This window comes from Takifugu rubripes, chromosome 19 (assembly GCF_901000725.2).
Source record: "Takifugu rubripes chromosome 19, fTakRub1.2, whole genome shotgun sequence".
In the NCBI taxonomy this organism is placed as follows: Eukaryota; Metazoa; Chordata; class Actinopteri; order Tetraodontiformes; family Tetraodontidae; genus Takifugu; species Takifugu rubripes.
Genome location: NC_042303.1, coordinates 14,821,819 through 14,843,329, shown reverse-complemented (window position 1 = coordinate 14,843,329; position 21,511 = coordinate 14,821,819). Strand labels below are relative to the sequence as shown.

The following is a 21,511-nucleotide window of genomic DNA, read 5'->3' as shown; positions in this document are numbered from 1 at the left end:
TCAAAAAATCTTGATTGATTTGATATATATTTAGTTATATTACTTGTGTAACATAACTAAAAAATGCAAATTCCCTCAGTTCTTAGTCTCTCAGTTTTTAGTCTTTACACCTTTTATCCCATTTACTGTTTTAGTCTGTTTTAGTCTTAGTACTGTTTTACTCCTTCAATTCTTAGTTCCTCAGCTTTTAGCTTTTATACCTTTTATCCCATTTACTGTTTCATGCCTTCAGTTTTTAGCTCCAGTGTCTCCTCATGGTGTTTCCTCATGGGGGCCTGCCAGGCTGGGAGATGTTTCCGGTCTACCGCTGGGGGTGCTGTCCCATTGTCGACTCTGGCCTGGGTGGTTAGGGGGCTCTGTGCTTTGGTGTGGAGCCTCCGGTCTGTCCGGGTCGGGCTGGTCTTTGTGGCGGTACCGCCTGTGGTCACGGACCGTGACCTCCCTCGGCCTGGTGGGCCTCCAAAGATGGCGTCTCCTTCGCCTCAGGTCTCGGTGCCCAGCCATGTCTCAACTTGTCTAAGCTTGTTTGTGTGTGTGGATGTGTGTTGTATGCATGTGTGTGTGTGTGTCCTTTTCTTGATTCTCTTGTTCTCTTTGCTGTTTTTATCCTTTGTGAGGCACTTTGTGCTACCTAGCGTATGAAAAGTGCCATATAAATAAAGATTGATATTGATATATTGAACTGTTTTCCCAGCCAGCCATATACCTGGTAAAAATTACATTTCTGACAATAACTCAAAGCATTTGACATATTGATTTTATATTTTAGTGCGTTGATTTCTGATTATGAAATATTAATAGTGTTGGTAACTCCTACACTAGAGGTGCCATTTCGTACCGCGGACAAACTTCTAAAAATAAGCAAAAATATCATAAAGGGTATGGGCGCGCCCGGCCACTGATTCACACAAACTACATTTCCCATGATGCACTGGGTCAACATGGGTTGATGCCTGTCCGCCTTTCTATTGCAAACAAGTTGTGCTCGGAGTTGCTGGGTGGGCTGTTGCTGATCGGTGAGTAACTATTTTTAAAACTTAGCTGAAATTGAGACCGTGCAACCATGAACCTCATTTCGCGACAACTTTATTTGGATTCCGTCTCGGTTTCTTTCCATTTCTTCAGACAGCTGCTCACAACGGTCCTCTCTTCGCTAGACTCCTACACGTTGTATTGTACATGCAAGCAAATATTAAGTTTCCCTATAGTCACATGTTTGTTAAACGGGTCGCAGTAGCATTTGCAATTTCAGGGCGCTTGCATGCTCAAACAGGAGTCCCAACTGTTCTTTACTATTAAAACTGTTATTTCCGTGGCGTTTCCAGCGCAGTAGACAGTTAACCAGTGTTTATAAGTCACGCACAGGACAGCAGAAAGCCATCACACCCCCTCTGTGTCTTCTCTGAGACTGTCTCATGACTTTAGATTCTATCAGACCTCCGTTTGTTTTTCAACATGAGAAGATAGTGGATCTGCTGAGGCGGCAGACATGGCCCCCAACCCCACAGCCCCACACGGGCCCAGGCACAAACACAGGGAAACAGCCTCTACTTATATAAGTATTTATATATTTTAAAAGTTAAGATAATGGGATTTTAGCGTAGTAATCATATTCAGTGACAAAAAAAAGCAATTAAATGTGTCTAATGTATGTATCGTTTTTCCAATGCTGGATTTCTGATTTTCGGCTGCTGCGTTTTGTTTTCAGGAACTCATTCATCAAACTCTGGGTTAATAAGAATATTTTCCCAGAACTGCAACAAGGTTTTATTCTCCTTGCGGGGATTTACACTTTTTGATGAAGCCAAGGTGGTTTTCTCTGTCAACTGGACTGGGTTTCTTCTCTTGAAGACGTTTCGCCTTCTATCCAGAAGGCTTCTTCAGTTCTGAAATCGCTGGGGAGAGAGCTTGAAAATATATAGCCCCTGTGGACCATTAGCATGCTAATGATCTGGGTGGTCACCTGAGAGTCGTTAGCAGGGTCGTTGGTCGGGTCGTTCACCTAGTTTCTGTTGAGGTGTCTCCCCTTTGATTAGATTAGATTAGATTCAACTTTATTGTTATTGCACATGTACAGGTACAGAGCAACAAAATGCAGTTTAGCATCTAACCAGAAGTGCAAAAGAAGCAGCAAGTGAGGATAATAACTTAATAAATACAGTATGGCGGTTATTTTACAATCGTTTACCGGGTTGTGCTATAAACATATTTTACAGAGAAGAAGATTTGTCTGCTGGATCACATGGTGATGAGTCACTGGGTCTCCTGGAATGGTGTGAATGTTTGTTTTGTTGTTGGAAGGAGTGGAGGACTGCATTGTATGTGGGTGACAGGAAGTGCCTCAGGCCACCACCTCTGTTTAAGGATGGTTTTTCCAATTTAACATGGATAGCTTCCTTGACCCCCCTTTCAAACCAGCGGTCTTCTCTGGCCAGTACCCTTACTTGGCTGTCCTCGAAGGAGTGCCCACTCTCCTTTAGGTGTAAGTGGACTGCTCTGTCTGAGAGTGTTGCTGGGTTTGAAATGAACCGGTATGTCGTGTTTCTGGAGGATCCTCCTAAACTTCACAAGTGTTGCTGGGTTTGAAATGAACCGGTATGTCGTGTTTCTGGAGGATCCTCCTAAACTTCTCTGAGACTCCGGACAGGTAGGGGATGGAAACGCTGCGCCGTTTGTTTCTCTCCTCCTCTCCTTTGCTGAGGTCTCGCTTTCTTGAGGTTTTGGTGAAGGCCCAGTCTGGGTAGCCACATGTTTTGAGAGCTGTCTTAATGTGGTCCTGTTCCTTCTTTCTGCTTTGGGATGTGGTGGGTATTTACACACAGGGCCAGAGAAATACCCACGCCGCAGCGTTTCCATCCCCTACGTGTCTGGAGTCTCGGAGAAGTTTAGGAGGATCCTCCAGAAACACGACATACCGGTTCATTTCAAACCCAGCAACACTCTCAGACAGAGGTTAGTACACCCAAAGGACAAGACACCAAGACCCAAACAAAGTAATGTTGTTTATGCTGTACAGTGCCAGGAGAAATGCAAGGAACTGTACATTGGGGAAACCAAACAACCTCTCCACAGAAGAATGGCACAACACAGACGTTCCACCTCTTCGGGTCAAGATTCAGCAGTCCACTTACACCTAAAGGAGAGTGGGCACTCCTTCGAGGACAGCCAAGTAAGGATACTGGCCAGAGAAGACCGCTGGTTTGAAAGGGGGGTCAAGGAAGCTATCCATGTTAAATTGGAAAAACCATCCTTAAACAGAGGTGGTGGCCTGAGGCACTTCCTGTCACCCACATACAATGCAGTCCTCCACTCCTTCCAACAACAAAACAAACCTTCACACCATTCCAGGAGACCCAGTGACTCATCACCATGTGATCCAGCAGACACCCAGATCATTAGCATGCTAATGGTCCACAGGGGCTATATATTTTCAAGCTCTCTCCCCAGCGATTTCAGAACTGAAGAAGCCTTCTGGATAGAAGGCGAAACGTCTTCAAGAGAAGAAACCCAGTCCAGTTGACAGAGAAAACCACCTTGGATACAATGACCTGGATGACTGAGAATTTACACAGACTTTTTGATGAAGCAATTTTGATTATCTCTAAGAAAGGAGGACAAATAATAGCTTTTTTTTCACTCTGTGGAAATAGTTGATTTCAAGTAATTGATTAATTCATTTATTGAGAAAACAGAAACAACTGAACATTAATATTTGTTCAAACAAACAGCATCAACAGTAGATTTTTCCACAAATCTCTTTGGATCTATGGGTGTTGTGGGACATCTATAGCAGATGAAATGGTGACACAGCACACAGGGAACCTGGAAAAGCCAGATTAGTTTAAACTAATTCATCTCTACTACAACATCTCTCCCTTTCTTTTGTGTAATTTTTTATTTATTTCTCTTGCTAAGTGGAAGCCAGGGAGGTTTCTTATGGAGAAACTTGCCTAGAATGTGTCAAGTTGTAGTGTTTGACATGATTGAGGACAAAGTTTAGCATTCAGCGCTCGCCTCTGACCGAGCTCTGAGGCCAGAATCCACTTTTCTCCTCTACTTCCTTACATACAAATGAGCACTCATTCAGTCAAACTGCTGTGTTAGAATTGCTTTGGGGAACCTCCACTTTATCCTCTTATGGCTAATTGGCTGAGGATTTGTTTTTTTGAATCGCAGACACATCTTTAAAGTATACATCGCCGACCACATAATACCTCAGAGTGGTGTGAAATGACTTTGTGCAGCAATGCTCGTCATGTAAAACACCGTGAGAAACTCCGCTTAAGGAGGCTTAACTCCGACAAGGACTCTCACCATGGTTTCCTTCAAGTACTTTTGTGATTGACAGCTACCGAAGTGAAGGTTTGACCACAAAGTAATCAATACTGGTTGTAATTCTAACAACAAGTTTAATTTGCTTCCATGTTGCAATCAGCAGAAATGATAAAAAGAGTCATTGTTGGAGCAGAATAAAATACACCATTCTGGCATCACATAATATGAGTGAAATCTAAGCAGAACTAATGCTGAATCTGCTGTTATCAGATCTGATGGTGTGTTTCATACAATTATTTATGCACGACAAGCATTTTTGTCATTTAAAAACAATTCTCAAACCTGAGGCCAGTTTATTTCATGACTGATTGTTGGGGTTGTTTTGGGGCCAAATGTCTCCTGCAGCATTATATATTTCAGCTGTTTGTAATTGCATTAAGGGTCGTGTGGGTGCAAAAACATAGGGGATACTATTCGTTCTAGGACGAAACTACATTCTAAACCCCTGGAAATGAAACTATGATGTTTGGCCAAAGCTCTTAGCTTAACTCGGGGTTGACTGATGTTAATATGCTGAAAAAATTCAGCTCAACTTCATTACCTGGATGTGTTAATAGGACTTTAATTCAGAGTAACACAATTATTCACTACCTGCAAACGGCCAGAATTCTGCACTCTGCCAATCCTGAAATATTTTCCCATTCTAATTTCTTCTGCTCATCTGGGTCTGGGTCACAGGGGAGGCTCAGACCTCTCCCCAGCTTCCTCCTCCAGGAGAACACCAAGGTGATTCTGGGCCGGGTGGGAGGTTTAATCCCTCCGGCATCTCCTGAGTCTGCCTCAGTGCCCTAAACATCTTGACCAGATGCTCAAAAAAACTGACCAAGAAAAATGTGGCTCGGTTAAAACATCTGTTCCATTTGTTGAGTGCAGAAATCTGTAGTCACCATAACAGAACTTTGTCCCCTCCATTTGGAATATCTTTTCTTTTAAGCCCACAAGCCCCTTAGACTGTGTTTACTATAAAACATTGTACTTTAGGAGTGTAGCTGCTGTCGTTGAGCCTGATCTCTCTTTGCTATGCTAGGCAAGACAGACGGACACACAGACGGGCTGGACTAACACAAACAAGGTCCCCTGGATTGTACTTCAATGATCATTAGAAAGCCAGTGCTTGGATTTACTCGCTGAACAGCACATCATGTACCAGGTTGTACCAGGGGGAGCCGGAGGCACAATTACAGATGTTATCCCCAAGCAGAAGCACAGCAGAGACACTCGACCCTTAGTCGGAGCCGGAGTCATTGGCCTGGTTCTGGTGATTGCAGCCGTGACGGCGTGGTGTTATTACATAGCCTCTCTACGCAAAGCTGAGCTGCTTAAGACTCAGCTGCTGGACCTGAATAAAGATGGCTACATTATCCGCAACCAGGGAGGATCTATTGTTTTCAGAATGGATTTCAGGTTTGTTGTTTTTCTCACACACACACACACACGCACGCACGCACGCACGCACGCACGCACACACACACACACACACACACACCTTTTTAGATGTTTAGCCTTTCTGAAGGTGTTTACCTGTAATCTTGGCAGGTCGGGCACGTTGGACTTGGATTCGTGCTCCAAAGAAGGGGAGATTCTGAGCTGCAGCTCCACAACTGACAGAAAGCTGAACTTCTTCATTGAGACGGTGCGACCCAAGGACACTGTGCAATGCTACCGTGTGCGTTGGGAGGAACTAGTTCCTCACATTCCCGTCGAGCACGCTATGACGTACAAATTTGCCCACTGGTATGGCGGCGCAGTGTCGGCCATTCAGCATTGGCCTATCTCGATTTCCGGCCAGGAGGCTCCCAAACCCTTCGTCACCAGCGACATCTACTTGAACCGCAATGAATTTGGCGGCATTTTGGAGAGCTACTGGCTCTCGTCCAACGCGACAGCCATCAAGATAAACAATTCTGTGCCCTTCCACCTGGGATGGAACAACACGGAGAGGACCATGTCCTTCCAGGCTCGATACGGAGACAGTCCTTTCAACCCAAACCCCGGAGAGGCCCCCTGTGCTGAACTTAGCTACAGGGTGTGTGTGGGCTCGGATGTGACGTCCATACACAAGTACATGGTCCGCAGGTACTTCAATAAACCAAACAAGGTTCCTGCCAAAGCCATGTTTAGCTATCCTATATGGTCAACTTGGGCGCTACATAAGACCGACGTTGACCAAGAGAAATTCTTGGAGTACGCCGCCAACATCCGCAAGTACAACTTCACCTTCAGCCACCTGGAGCTCGATAATCGCTACACCAGGCGCTATGGCGATTTTGAGTTTGACCAGACGAAGTTTCCCAATGCCACTGCCATGTTCCATAAGCTCAAATCGGATGGATTCTTGGTCTCGCTCTGGATTCACCCGTTTGTCAATTACGACTCGGAAAACTTCCACAGCTGTGTGGAAAAAAGCCTGTTTGTGCGGGAGCCGACCGGCCGGCTGCCCGCTCTGGTGCGCTGGTGGAACGGCATCGGAGGAATTTTGGACTTCACCAACCCAGAAGCCCGCGACTGGTTTTCCTCCCAGCTGCGATCGCTGCGGTCCAGATACGGGGTGTCATCTTTTAAATTCGACGCGGGTGAGACAAACTATCTGCCTTGGAAGTTTAGCACCAGAACTCCCATCCGAGACCCGAGTTTTTTCACCCGACGCTACACGGAAATGGCTATTCCTTATAACGACAGAGCTGAGCTGCGCAGCGGCTACCAGTCCCAGAACATATCCTGCTTCTTCAGACCAATTGACAGGGACTCTGTGTGGGGCTACGAGCTGGGTCTCAAATCTCTAATCCCCACGGTGCTCACTATCAGCATTCTGGGCTATCAGTTTATTCTACCAGACATGATTGGAGGCAATGCCTATCTGAACCACACTGATGGAAATCGTGCATTACCTGATCGAGAACTCTATATCCGCTGGCTGGAGCTGTCGGCCTTCATGCCCTCCATGCAGTTTTCTATTCCGCCATGGGAATACGACAGCGAGGTGGTTGAAATTGCTCGCAAATACATCGCCCTCCACGAGAGTATTGTTGCACCACGGGTCCTGGAGCTGGCTGGCGAGGTGCTGGACACTGGGGATCCAATCATAAGGCCTTTGTGGTGGATTGCCACAGGTGATGAGACAGCCTATAAAATCGACTCCCAGTTCCTGATTGGGGATGACCTCATGGTAGCCCCTGTTTTAGAGCCTGGAAAGCAAGAGCGTGACATTTACCTCCCCGCTGGCCGCTGGAGAAGCTATAAAGGGGAGAGATACGAAATCAAGGAGCCGCTGCACCTCACGGACTATCCTGTCGATTTGGATGAAATTGCTTACTTTGTTTGGGTGTAGCAGCGAGTGATTGAAAGCCTGATTTAAAAAAAAAAAAAAGAAAAAGAAAAAAAAAAGTCACCGTATACGTCAGGTAGCGTGTAAGACAAGCTAGATTAATCCTGTTTGACGATGCATGAGTTTTTTTGCTACAAGTTTGGAGTCGTGTCAAGGAGTTCTCACATACGGCAACACAAATCTGACTCCAGTTGTCACATTTTTGGAGTTCAATAACTGACAGCTAATTTTGTCTGTAAGATACGACTGTACAGCTGATTGGGAGCCACTGTCAACAGACATTGTGACAAAAATAACAGTTAAATGTAAAGGTCACAGCAGTGGCAAATGTAGCAATTTGTATTTTTACTATGTAACAAGAATAATTTATTGTTTAATCTTTTGATTCAGAAGCCATAAAAGTCCAGTATGTGAAACAATTATTAATATTTTTTTAAAAAAAAGGGAATTTTCAAGCTGTGAATTTTGCAAAGCACATTTTCTGAAGGCCAAATGATTTTATTGTAGGGAGTTGTGGAACTGTGAAGCTGCCTTTTGTGGAGAAAACCTGCTACTTTTTTCATGAAGCTAAGACAACAGGTCACGTCAAACCTATATTCATATAGAAAGCTGTTCAGGGAGGCTTTGTGTTTCCTCAGGTAACCTTTTTTGTTGTTGTTTGTTGTGTCATGTGAAGTCTTTGGTGCTTTCCTTAATGCAGCTAAACAGCTAACGTGTAAAACCCCTGAACTTGTTGGCTGGTTTACGACATTTACAGGCTAAAACCAGTCTACAAACAGCATTAATGATGTATTGTTTTGTCTTATTTGGGAGAATTCTGCATGGAGGGGTCAATGCCACACGCATTGCATGATTTGAAGTTAAGCTATACATTTATTATATCTACGCTCCTCATTTCGTGCTTTTATCACCATTAAAGAATTTATTAACATTGTCCAGGAAATTGTGTGTGTTTATGTTATTGCACCTAATGACGGAAAACCTTTAAATTTAGGCCAATAAGAACAAGAGTTTAGTGTTTCCTTGTCAGTTTTGTTGGCATCAATCTCACCGAAATAAACATCAAAAGTTAAACCATACGGTGCATTTTCCCGCCATTACTCCTCCATCAAATATCTTAGAGAATGAATGTTTGGGTCGGGATATTGACCTCATACGAGTGTGCGGCGGTTGCAGCTGATGTGCCTGCGCCCTCCATATCGAGAGAGACACCCTTGAGGGGCTTTTCGGACTGTTTTTCGCAGCCTTGTCATAGTCATAATGACAAGGTGATGAAACAATTCAGCAGGTTATTTGGCAGCTGCGGATGGATCAATAAATCATCCGGTGGCTTCATCATTGGAGGCCAGAGAGTGTTTCATACGGGAGCCCACGTCTAGACACCAAAAATAATAAGAATTATTATTAGCAACAATATTTATTGCAGTAACAGGAGCAGTAATCCTCTTTGATGTTTATCTGTCTGGATCACAGCTGCAGCCCTTTGGTTTCCCTCCATACATTTTAGGAAATTATTCCATTTCAACACCACTATAGGCCTCAAAACTATTTCACGTTATTTGCCGATGCCTCATCTTTCTTTGGAATTGATCCAGACTCGCGGCCTCTGCTGGGAGGGCACACATTCATTGATTAGCTGTCTGTATGCCGGCGGGGATCAATATTTGTCAGTTTGCTTTCTGCAATCATACTGTTTGGCCCTGCTCATCTTTTTATAGACTGGCCAGTGCATCTATGGAGGAGAGTTATGGAGAACTTGTGAGAATTTCACTTGGGGATGATAAAATAGAAGCAAAAGGATCATTTCAGGCCAAAACGCATACGAAGGCACATTTTTACATTCTTATTATCTTATAGGCATTATGTCTTTTTCCAATGAAAGTGAAAATGAATGAAAAGAGATTCCAAAATGTCACCAAAATTTAAATTTAGGCAACTTAAAAAGTATTGAAGTACCAAAGTGGAAACCGTAGTGCTGCAGATGGGCAGTAGGGTGCACTGTAGCTTCATTAATAAATGCCTCTGAAAAATCGGTGGACTATGGTCCAGATGTTACTGTACACGCACACACACACACACACACTGGCAGTAGTACGTCCCTTTTCATTTTGCACCTGTGATCCCACCTGTGTGTCCATCTGCAGAGGGGAGATGCCAGTTGTTCTGGTTAGAAGCCAGTGGGTATCCAGAGTCTGCTCGTAGCCGTCATCTATGAGCCTGTCTGCTGACTGTCCTCCTCATTAATGCAGACAGTTGAGCAAAGAAATGAATCGTTTGCAGTCAAATGCGAACGTAAAAGTGTAAGAACAGTAGTGTGTGTGTTTTTTTTAATTGTAATTTACTTAAAAGGAAATATACACAAAACGAACACATATACGGAACAAGAATTGGGAATGATAATTGAAATCCATCAAAGCGAGTGCTCTTAGATTGTGATTATAAAGCCAAATCTAGAGAGTAGCGACACTTATGAATATGCTGAAGTGCAATCAAAGGAGCCTCGCCAGTTTAAGTATGGAGCGAGCGTTTATTTAAAACCTCAAGGGAAATAAAACCCCATGTTCATGTGTGAAATGAGAATCTTTGTCCTTAGCCCAAGATTTTCACTCTGTAACTAGAATGACCTCGCATCTGGTGCTGCCGTGGCTCGTCTGACAGGAATATGTCCGTCCTCGCTAGGTAACAAATGAACCCCACACCCTTGAGACCAGGCTCGCATCTGTTTATCTTTTTTTCACCCGTTGGTTCGCCGCACTGCATCAGGCTTCCGTTCGTCTGCAGCCTTTGTGGATGTCAGAAGATGCCTCTGGCATTACCGGGACAGAGACAATCGTGTTTGCCGGGTGTGATATTAGCCTCAACTGGTGAGCCCCAAAACATTATGGACTATTGCGCGCTCCAGATGTGGTGGAGATGCACGTTAAAAAAGGCTAGTTGTTTTTTTTTGTTTGGCCCAAAGAGTCTCAAAATGGATGTGGATAAATAGCTAGCATGTGACACCAGGTGACCACTGCTTGCATCAAGACGTGTTACTCCCCATGGAAGGAAAAGCGCCTTTAGAATTTTTACCAGTTTCCTACGGTATAACCCTAAACGTATAAAAAATCTTCAGGTGCATTAAATGCGCCGTTGACCTCCTTTGTTAGTGCGGATGAAGGGTCGCCCAAAGTGTCAGCTGTTGGGGAGCTGCAGCATAATTGAAACATCACATTGCCGTTTCTGCCAATGCACAAGGTTGTTTGATTGATACCGTTCTAGAGCACTCCTGTCCCCTTGTGCTCGTGGGGCTTACCTGGGGAGAAACCAGAGGAGGAGGAAAGGTGCTTAGGTGGCTCATCTGGGTTTTGGGGGAAAATTGGTGCCATCCATCAAACACCACATTTAACCAATGCTAACGCAGGCCGGACCAACAAAGGATTCGTATATAAGGCAGCGAACCAGGAAACGTGAGGTGCAGGGACTGCTGAGGGTCTATCAATCAACCAGTCAGCTCCTTTATTTAACAAGCGAGGGCCACAGACCCCCCGGGGGCCACACTCCATATTCTGGCTAGTTGGGTTCGTAGTCTTCTCCTGTAAAAGCAAGAAAAGGAGGAAGGGAAGCATGGAGGGAGGTAGGACAGGGGCGCCTGAAGAGATTGAGTTTTGGGGTGATGGAGGTGCAGAAAGGTTTGGCCCGTGTCCCCTGGCGAACTGGTGTGCTTCATCTTCTCAGTGCAAGGGCCTGGAACTGCTTCTTGATGGGATTTTCAGCCACGTGGTCGGCGCCGTTCCGGCGTCCATCTGGAGAGATTCCGCATGCAGAAGGAAGAGCCAAGCAGCCACCGACACAGCCGTAAAGAACAACCCCCGGGCCAGCCAACGCCACTGATCTGAGGCTCTGTTCAGTGGACAGGCCAATACTAGGTGGCACACATTCCTGTCAGGGATACAGGCTGATCCCTAAGCTACCGCGTCCTCGGTGGAACCAAAGACGCAGAAAATGGCCGTTGGTGATGCGGAGAGGACCACTGTCACCATCTGGATGGGTCATGTACAGTAGCCACCCACATTCATGACTTACCCCACTGGAATAATGACGCTTCCTTTTACATTCAAAAAGACAGTGTCCGGTTTAAAAAACGAAACACAAGGATTTAATTTGACGCTGCAACAGAACAACAATAATATTGGCAATACATAATTGAAAATCAAGACCAAATATAAAAAGACAATCATTACTGCCTCTCATTACTGGAACCAATTTATGTTTGCTCCAGGGAGCTGGGCAGCGAGTAATGGATTGGCGAGGTGAGATACAGTACGACTCGCTGTGTGGTCGGTGAACGTGCACGAGATCTAGTCTGCTGTACCTGATAGGAGTTTGGAAAGTTGGGATTGTGAGGGTGTTTGCGTCTCCTCGGGGCTATGTGGCTTCATTAGCATATTTTCTTTTTTCTCCTACAATGACTGTAAATTTAGCCAATTGAGCCCTGTGGTGGGTAAAGTGGGCAGAAGGCAGTCTGTATGAATAAACAGAGTACGTCTGAGGGCAGCGCTGTGGCCCCACCTGCCCACCATCAATCAGTGTTACAGCAGCCACTGGCAGCCCAATCGGCCTTTTATAGGCCTGTGAAATGATTAAACATCTGCTCGTAGCCATGGTCATATATATAGATGGATAACACATCCAATATCAAATCCTGCTCAGTATCTTACTAGAATGTAACAATGACGAGAATGAGCATTATCCCTGTAGAGTGGCAGACTGGTGGGTTAAGGAAGGTGGCGTTCATCACCGGCTCAACACCTTCTGATCAATAAATGCCTTATGGATGTCACAAGAAGCTGTTGCTCTTTTTATTTTTTTTATTTTTACTGTTAATCAAATGGCTTCTTTTTATGTGTGGCCGAGGCAACAAAGCCCTGCCTTTATACAAGCAAACAGTTAACCGCTGCATTGAAAGCTCAGAGAACAAGATGAAAGTTAAGCACGGTAAGTAGTTGGGCAGCCGAAGTAGACAAAGGTTACAGGGGCCTGGTCCGCGGAGGGGGGTGGAATTCAACTGGTCCAAGGTTAATGGTGGGTTGAAGCAAAATGGATTCAGTGCCAGTGGCGCACTGACAGGTGATCTGACATGAGTGAATTTGGGCCATCAATCTCCCCTTGGCCCCTTTGACTCTCACCTGCCCAGCTGTAGCAGCAAGGGGGGCACCAGGTGTCATGGTGCTCCGACCCGATCTGGTCTCCCGGTACCCCACCTGCTGTCTGCCGAAAGCTCCCTGAATGCCCGGAAGAGACACCCATCACCTCACGCTTGGCTGGCATAATGAAACTGTGATTAGGAGATAGTGAACCGTGACCAGCTTTGGTAGACTTAAAGTCCAATTCAAGCAACTTCCTCCGGATTTCTCTTTACAGCTTTTCTCTTGAATGTTTCACAATTAATTGCCGTAAAAATGAATATCTATCAGCGCGGCGTTTAAGGTGCAGACGTTGTCTCCCGATAGATTTTTAAACCTTCAGCCTTGTGAGAACTATCACAATCAGCCTGGCATTCAATGTATGCTTGGACATAGGTGCCCCCTCCCTAATCGTCAGGGGGGCTGAGCTTACGCTTAAACCTGAAATAAATTCCCTGTCACAAATCTCTGGGGCAGCCAGGCTTGTAGGCACAAAGCAAATATTTCCGTTCCTGATCATGGCCAGTCCCTTTTAACTTCCCCACCCATTGACCACACTCCTCCACCCACCTTCCTCTCAACCTACCCCAGCACCGCAAGCCAGCCATTTGTCACAAAGTAATTATAGTATTATCGATTGGCAAGCAATTAACACCTTTATTCTCTTTTTCCATCCTCCTTCTTGCCCCGCCCAACACCCCCACCTCTATTTAATTTGATCTTGTAGCGAGGAAGGGGGGGGGCTGTGGAAGTAACATTTAATCCTGCTGGCATTTCCTAGTTCTCCTCAAATTAATGGGGCAACGGGGACGAAACAGCTTTCCTCTTTCTCCCTGTTTTTTCTGCTCTTTCTCTCTGTCTTGGCTGCCACTCTAACTTTTGACAAGCTGAAGATGCTCATACTCTGTCCCGGGGTTTCCTAACCGTTGTCCGTGCTCCATCCTAGGCCCCGAGTTTGGCCATATGAATGAAAATGACGTGGATTTGTGGGCTTTCTTGCCACCGTCGACTCGCATCCTTCTTGTGTTCTTTCTCCTCCCGATGGCTGAATTCCAGATGGATGCACCAGAGAGCGGTGATAGAACCTCCAGCTGGTGGGTGTCTGAGTCAGGATGGATGTCATAGAACATCACCTCAGTAACATATGGACCAGGACAGGGGAGAAGATTCTCCTTCTGGCGAGTTTGGTCACACACTTTCCCTGTTTATTCAGCAGCGTGTCTCTTCTCATCTCTCACCTGACTTTCATTTTCTGTTTATGGCTCTTCGAATGTCCTCATTAAATTAGAAAAACATCTTATTTTTAACGCAGGGATACTTTGCCTTTGAAATGGAGCTTAATATATAATATAATCTATATGCTTGGAATATGGATCAAACCCAAAGTGGGTCGCAGATGTACTTTTAATGTCCCACAAAGTAAAAGTACCAATAAATATTAATGAGGCTGTATTCTAGGATAAGGGTCTACATTTCTAATTTGGGTTCTGTGTTGAAAAAAAGAATCCCTGAGTTACACGACTGAATTTTTCTCTGCTGTCTAAAGTCAGGGGCGAAGCTACTCCTAAATTGTAATTCCTGTCATGAATCCAGCTCTGTATTTCCTCTTTCGGTGGAGAGTAGCTGAGATAGAGCGGCCGCTTCGCCGGTGACAAAATTAGTCATGCCTTCACAAAAACAAACGGAGGCATGGCCAGAATTTTCTCCTAATTTAGACATTATGAGCTGCTTAATGAACAAGGAGTGCGTTTTAGCTTTGTAATGAGGTGGATTATGCACGACGATATGTGTGAGCCTTGCTGAGAATGCACCAAGGTTTACAGTGAGAGGAAAAGCAGATTTCGTAACTGAATCCTGATGCACCAGTGCACATTAAAACAAATGCTAAATATTATTTGCATAGGCAACACATTCCATTACACCAGAGGCGCTCCTCTCCATCCGAATGCAGCTGACCTCATGTGAACGGCATTCATTTGACAGCAATTTAGGAACAATTTGAAGCCACCGAGGGGCCGTTCCCTTTCATGCTATAGTGTTGATCAATAACCCCCCTCAGGATGTTATTCAAACACGCATACAGCAATATTCCTTCCTGAAAAACACTGCAATATTGACCTGTTTTTCCTGCCCTGCAGCCCTTCTTCTGTTCTCAGGGAAGCGGCAGCCCAGGAGACAGGCGCTCTGGCCCCTTTGCTCTGCGCTGCTTTCATGGCTCAAACCTCAAGGCTCCCTTTATTTGGCGATGCATTCCCTATCGCAAAATTTTGGGGCCGTGTGTGACAGCCTATTTATTTATAGCTGCTATTTCATCTCAACTTTTCAGCCTGTGCTTGTTCTTTAGTGGCGAATTTATGATTTTGGTGCATTTCTGGATTCATCATCAATGACAGCACCACCTTTGTTGCCCCTCTTTATTTCCATATCTAATCTTTGTTGATGAAAAAATACCTGTAAAACAAGTTTTTTAAGGCAGTTATAATCAACCCCCACCTAGTGGTCAGGTAAGGTACTGCATGATTGCTATACTGTTGATACCTCCCTAATGAGCTCACATCTGGATTGTCAAGGAATTTCCAAATTTAACAAGAAAAAAAACCTAAGTTGATCTACACACACTTGAGACGCCTTGAACAAAACAAATTTAATAGGCATATTTGCGAGGATTTACATTGATCCTGCTGCATCTCAGTAATGTGTTACTTATAAAGTTCCCAGTCAGCACACAACGATACACACAGATAATTAAATTTCTGTATGCTGCATCCTAGCATCACTGTTTTATTAGCTCTAGTTTTAGAACTATCAGAGAAAAAAAATCACATAGTTCAGTTGTTGGGAATAACAGCGAGCTGCCCACGATTCCCGGCTTTACCAAAACACCTTCCAACTGAATCAATATTGTCTTCTGCCCTCAGCTGTAGTGGTTATACCAAGAAACACATCAGAAGTGGAGCGGGAGCATAGAAATCTCCAAAAACATAAATAGGAAGTAGCTACAGTGGCCCCAACACACGGAGGCCTCGTCCAGGAGGTGCGACAAGGTCTGAACAAAGTTGTGGGCAAAACCACATTAAATCAAACATTCGCATACGTGCATGGAGAAATGTAAAAGTAACTTAAAAGGGACTTGTTGAACTTAAACTTGCGCTGATATAAATTCCAACTCTGTAGAGTTGAGTGACCTCAGCATACAGACTGTATTGTTTCCCCACTGGGCTTCATTGGCTTGTGTTCACTTTAACTTTAGCATTGCTGCTGGCACCAGACAGTGACAAAGCTTTAATTAGGAGCTGCAATTAGCCGCATTGTGCAGATGAAGCACCGGTGCCGATAACTTAGTCTGTGGCCTTTGGTCTGACATGTGGATTTGTTCTCCATAATGAACAAATGGACAGTAGTCTAGAAGTGCATCGACCAGACAGGTCAGTTAAAATAGCATTCATCCTTATTATTTATTTAATTTCCGCTCAGGCCTGCAGGCTGAGAGGAAGAACGCCTCCTGAAGAACCTTGACGAGGACAGAAAAAGCCAGGTGGAGCAACAAGTTCGTCTTCGAGAGGTGGCGGGTTTGTTTTTTCCCCTGCTGCTGGACAGAAAATAGAGTTGTGGGGGTGTCACGGGGAGAGGGGGCAAGCTGGCACTCATAATGGAGGATCGCGGAGCTGGTTTTGTTCCAAGTCAGGCCAGGACCTGTGAGCGAAAGGTGGACGCCCCTCAACGGTCGCCATCCGCGCCCCGTACACTTGCCACGGCTCTCATTTTCCACATGATTAGCTTGCCACCTGTCCTCCGGCTGGCCCTTGCTCTCCAGGCTGGCTGCATCGCGGTGCCATTTAGCGCTGGCAAGACTTGCGCCGAGACATGCTTCATCACCGCGGCGCTTCGTTGCCTGACGGCCTCAGAAATGATGCGTGGAGTTGAACGATTTGCACAACAACACGTTTGAAGACTTGATTGTCACAGGAGCAGGAAGCAGCTCTGCGCCGCCGCCGTTCCCCTGACAACCCTGCACGTCCACCATTAACGCAACGACTCAGCCTGATCTCCTCTGCGGTTAACACCAGTGTAGTTCTTCGAGGGATCGGGGGAAGGCACTGTTTGCTACAGAATAAGCAACCGCTGACGCGCCTCAGCCGCTCCGAAGACTAACGGGGACGGCTTTTAATAAGAGCACGATATTAACAAATCCAACATTTAAGAAGAAAATGACCCTCATTACAGACTAATCTAACACGGTCACAGCCTCTTAAGCGCTTTAGGTCCTCTTTAGATATGAATTATCTTGCATTGTCATCGACAGTTGTCATAAACTGAGACGGGAAAACAAGTCAGGTCTCTAAAGTGCAGTTAGGAGCTCGTCTGGCCGATTGCATATTAAAGGCGGGTTTCCGGCGCAGAGTCGTCTGAGGCTGATGTTGTTGCTCTCTTCTGAATACATTTTCTACCTGTTTGAACCTGTTGTGTGATGCACAGCGGCGTGGCGCGACACAGCGTGTTATCCCTCGGTAATTCAAGCCGCTGGTAATACATTTATGCTCCGTCAGAGCAAAGGATTGGCCCTGACCCACGCTGGCCTCGCCTCTGATGCTGGTGGCTTTCGACAGCGGGGACAAAGAAAAGGGTTACTAAGGAGAAATGGAGGTCACAGAGTCGGGAGAGAAACCTCTTCCACTTAAAATAATGACAGGCCAAATCACAGATCTTCATGGGATTTTTCCGGTTTAATAGGCTACCGAGATTTTACCGTTCTTGTCCTCCGTTGTCATGACACACACTTCCAGAGCATGTCTGGGTGGCTCAGAACCAAGCTGGGAGGGGGAAAGGGGGAGAAAAGCAAGAGGGGGGGCAGTGTCAGACAGAGTAAAGTTTTTCAAGTCTTTGTCCCTCCTCAATTTGCATGCCTAATGAAGCTGAGCATGAGTTAATAGCGGGTGTAATGACTTCTGACTGGCTGGGCTACGGGGGGCTGGGACAGGAAAAGGCTTTGAATGGTTGACTGTGGGGCAAGGTGTGTAGAGGCAGGTGAGGAAAAACTGATGATGGAGCATAGGAAGCTGCTCAGATGAACGTATGTGTGCTTACGGTCAAATATCTACCAGCTATGGGTTGAGGAATGCCAGAAAATTACAGGAAAAACTGACATTTTTCAAGCCAAACAGTCATTAGTTTTATCTTAAGAGAGCTCTCCGGTCTGCTTTTTGACTGCAATCGGTCACAGATAATCCGTTTTAGACCTTACTGTTTCCTCATTCTATATGCAATTATGTGAATTTGCATTAAGGAGACCAGCTAAGCTGAGCACCACGCAGTATTTGCTGTGTGGAGGCCTTGCTAATGTATGTATATATGTATAATATGCCAAACAGGAAGAATGTACGGTATAAGCAGACTGCGCTGTCCTCCCCCACAAAAACAATTGTGTTTATGGCCTTTTCTTCATAGCTCTAACCCACAGTGTGGGGGTTAAAGTTATTTTACTAACTTTATGTAATATTCCTACAGCTGCAGTTTTATTTCCTTCTTTTGCATCTTTAAACTGACGTGTCTTCTTGGATTTTTGGCAAATCTCTCAGCGTACTGAGGTTGGCAACGTCACCCTCACTGGCAGCGGTGCGCCAACGCTTCTGCTGGCCCGAGGACACACAGACACACACACACGCACGCACGCACGCACGCACACACACCGTCCTGATGGCCACAGATGCAGCCGCGGCCAGCCCATCTTCAGCAGGTGTTGGTTTATAGCTGTGTCACTTTGAGCCTAACTCCATCTGCCACACTCAGCAGGTGAAAAAAAAAAAAAATCAAAAATAAAACAAACAAAAAAACACGCCGCTGTCTTTCCCCACACTTAATACACTCGCGCAATTATAAAGCCACAGGATGGGATAACATGTAAACTGATACTAGGTCTCATTATTTGTCGTGAAATTTGTTTTTGATGGTTATTGTAGCTCCAGGCGCTTCATTTTGTGGGTATTTGGGCTTCAAATTTCATTCATATCTCTCATAGTTATTCTCCACAAATATATCAGTCACTGTCATCAAACTTTCCTGTAAAATCTTTCAGAAAAGGGCTTCTTTTCCTCATCACGTGTGGCGGATTAAAGACACGACACATTCCCTGAGATGGGCTACAGAGCCGCCTTTTTTATAATCATGATTTCATAATCATAATTAATCACGCTCCCCAGTATCACAGTAATGTTGTTTACTCGCAGAGCCGAACCCGGGATCATGCATCCTATCGTAATAGCATTGTTTGGACTCAGCGATCCGTCATCCCACCAACAGGTAATACGATAGCAGAGGAAACAGGCAGTGCAATTAGATTTGTGTTGAACAGTGGGGTGTGTTTTTCCTCCACCGCGCGCTTGAATCTTTAATAACGCTTCTATTTTGGAAAAACACCTGCCCGTGTCTGCGCGTCTGAGGGGGAGCAAAAGGTCGGCGCCTAAAAGTCATCAAGGAGTGGAGCTGCTCATCAGCAACTCATGCATATTAATATTTTATTTAATGATATGTAAGTGGGGGGGGGTTGCTGATCGGCACAGGCGACGCTGGTGGTGACACGTATCTGACACGGAGCCCTTTCTGACAGATAGCCTGTGGTTCTAAAATGGAAGCGCTTTCTGTTTTGTTACCGTGTATATTTAGGCAGAATAGATCATTTTAGCAGGTGAATTATTCATAGTAGTTCAGATTTTTGGGATATCTTCGATTTTCCACTCAGTTTGGTTACATTTCTGCTCAATGTCTTGTGTAATCGGCGCTCTTAATAATGCTGTGATGACTTTGCAATTGGTATAAAACCTGCTCCGCCCACCAGGAAGCCTGAGACTTCTTTCTCTGCTTTAATTTTATTTGGTTTTTGGTCTTTATTGGGTTCCTGTTGATCTCCAAACAAATTGAAGAATTTAATGAAGATATTTATCCACAGATCCTCCTGCTGCCCTGGATCATCGAAGCCCCACATTGATTAGAGCGCTCAACAATCACCCAGAAAGATCCAGAAAATCAAGTGCACAAAATTTACACAAGGCAATGTGAATTTAAAAAAAAATCCAACAAGCTTTATTTGGCACAGATTTCAGAATCTCCACTAACACCATGAGCACAAATACGTGTGGTTTTTGTTCATGCAGCCACCAACTGAGTGAAAACTCCAGGACGCCCCTGCGCATGTAAACACGCTCAGCGTTTATGGTGATGATCCCTTTTTAACCTGCTCTCAGGAATGTCAGCAGCTGTTAGCAGTCGCAGACATACAGACATCAGGAGACGATCCTGCAAGGCTGATCTGACTGACACCACGTTTCGAGAGAAAAAAGCATCAATCTTTCACCCTCCCAATTCTAAATACAACTAAAGATCTACAAACAATGCGATAAAGATGTTCTGCTGCGGCCGGGGGGGGGGGAATAATCTCCGGCTAAACATTCCTCCGGCCCTTCCAGACTGAATAATGAGCCTCCGACTAATCGTCCACCTGCTAATTCTTCCTCTGAACTTTGATTCTTCCTCATCCCAGTTTCTCTCCTTAATCTTGTGCCGCGTCGTCTCACAGGCGGTGGCCACCTGTTTTCACAGGGCTGAAAATGTGCTGAGTAACTTCAGCGCCTCCCTCACTTCCTCCTCACACACACACACACACACACACACACGAACCCCCACCGGGCACCTACAGAAAGTGAAGGGGGGTGTGGGGGAAGGTGAATGGGGGGATGCTGCCGCTGCTGATGTTACGTGGCTCACAGGACTTGCCCGTAAATGAACTCATTTTTCATCCTGCCTTGGTCCCCCCTCCCCCCCCGTTAATGACTGGCACTTTCCTATACGCAGCGCCGGCCCTCTGAAGAGCCTGGCGAGTGACAGAGCACCATTTATCTCCTCATGACGGGGAGCAGGGGTAGGGGGAGAGGGGGGCTAAGGCTGGCAGACGGACACGTGGACAGATGCTCGGCAAGAAGAAGAAGACAGAGGCAGGTTGTGAGCAGGGCCGGATTAAGGAAGACTTCTAACGGCGGGAGCAGATCAGAGATAAAAGTATGTTGCGGGTGCACAGATGGGACAGGTGACAACGCTCTCAAACGCCAGATGAGCCATCAAGTAAACCAATAATCAGCGAGTTTTGGCACTTATTTTTTCCCATCTTGCTATAAAACACTACTTATATCCAGCTTTTATAGTTTCATGCTCTGTGTTGAAAACACCTGATGCCCACAAGGAATTAAGAGTTTCTTAAGAAGCTCGCAGCAGCGGCAGCAGCTTAGTGAATAAGGAGGTGAACTTTGTTCCTCCCCTAATCTGAATGGAGAACATCAGATCTTCTGTGAACTGAAGAAGTCTGCTGCAAACTGTGGAGGCAGAATTATATTCTGCACAAAAATGGCCATTTTCACTTATTTCATATGATCTGACTTTGAACCCCAAGGTCAGTGCGGGTGTGATCTCTGTGGGATGGCTCCTTGACATGCTCCAGTGTATTCTTAAAGGGCATCATTGCAGGAATAAGAACAATTTGGGCTCCTACTTCAGGACAAAAGGCTACCAAATCTCACATTTTAAAATCATGGCAAAGAACAATATCAACAAATGGAAGAAGTACAAATGATCTGGCAATATGTTCCCATATGGTCTAGGCTGGGATTCCTGGGTTCAACCCCCGGAGTGGGAACTTTTAGGT

At 45.4% G+C, this 21,511-nt stretch overlaps 1 protein-coding gene across 1 annotated transcript; it reads left to right on the top strand.

Annotated features, from left to right (window-relative positions):
• The first annotated feature begins 916 nt into the window (after window positions 1–916).
• myorg (myogenesis regulating glycosidase) lies at window positions 917–8,739 on the top strand. Its single transcript, XM_003973596.3, has 3 exons — window positions 917–1,016; window positions 5,363–5,739; window positions 5,872–8,739. The coding sequence occupies exons 2-3, from the start codon at window positions 5,477–5,479 to the stop codon at window positions 7,661–7,663; spliced, it is 2,055 nt and encodes a 684-aa protein (XP_003973645.2). The 5' UTR covers window positions 917–1,016; window positions 5,363–5,476; the 3' UTR covers window positions 7,664–8,739.
• Window positions 8,740–21,511: the final 12,772 nt, after the last annotated feature.

Coding starts and splice junctions, on each gene's coding strand:
- myorg (XM_003973596.3), top strand. CDS start 5,477: ATGTACCAGGTTGTACCAGGGGGAGCCGGAGGCACAATTACAGATGTT. Junction 5,740..5,871: donor GTTTTCAGAATGGATTTCAG/GTTTGTTGTTTT, acceptor TAATCTTGGCAG/GTCGGGCACGTTGGACTTGG.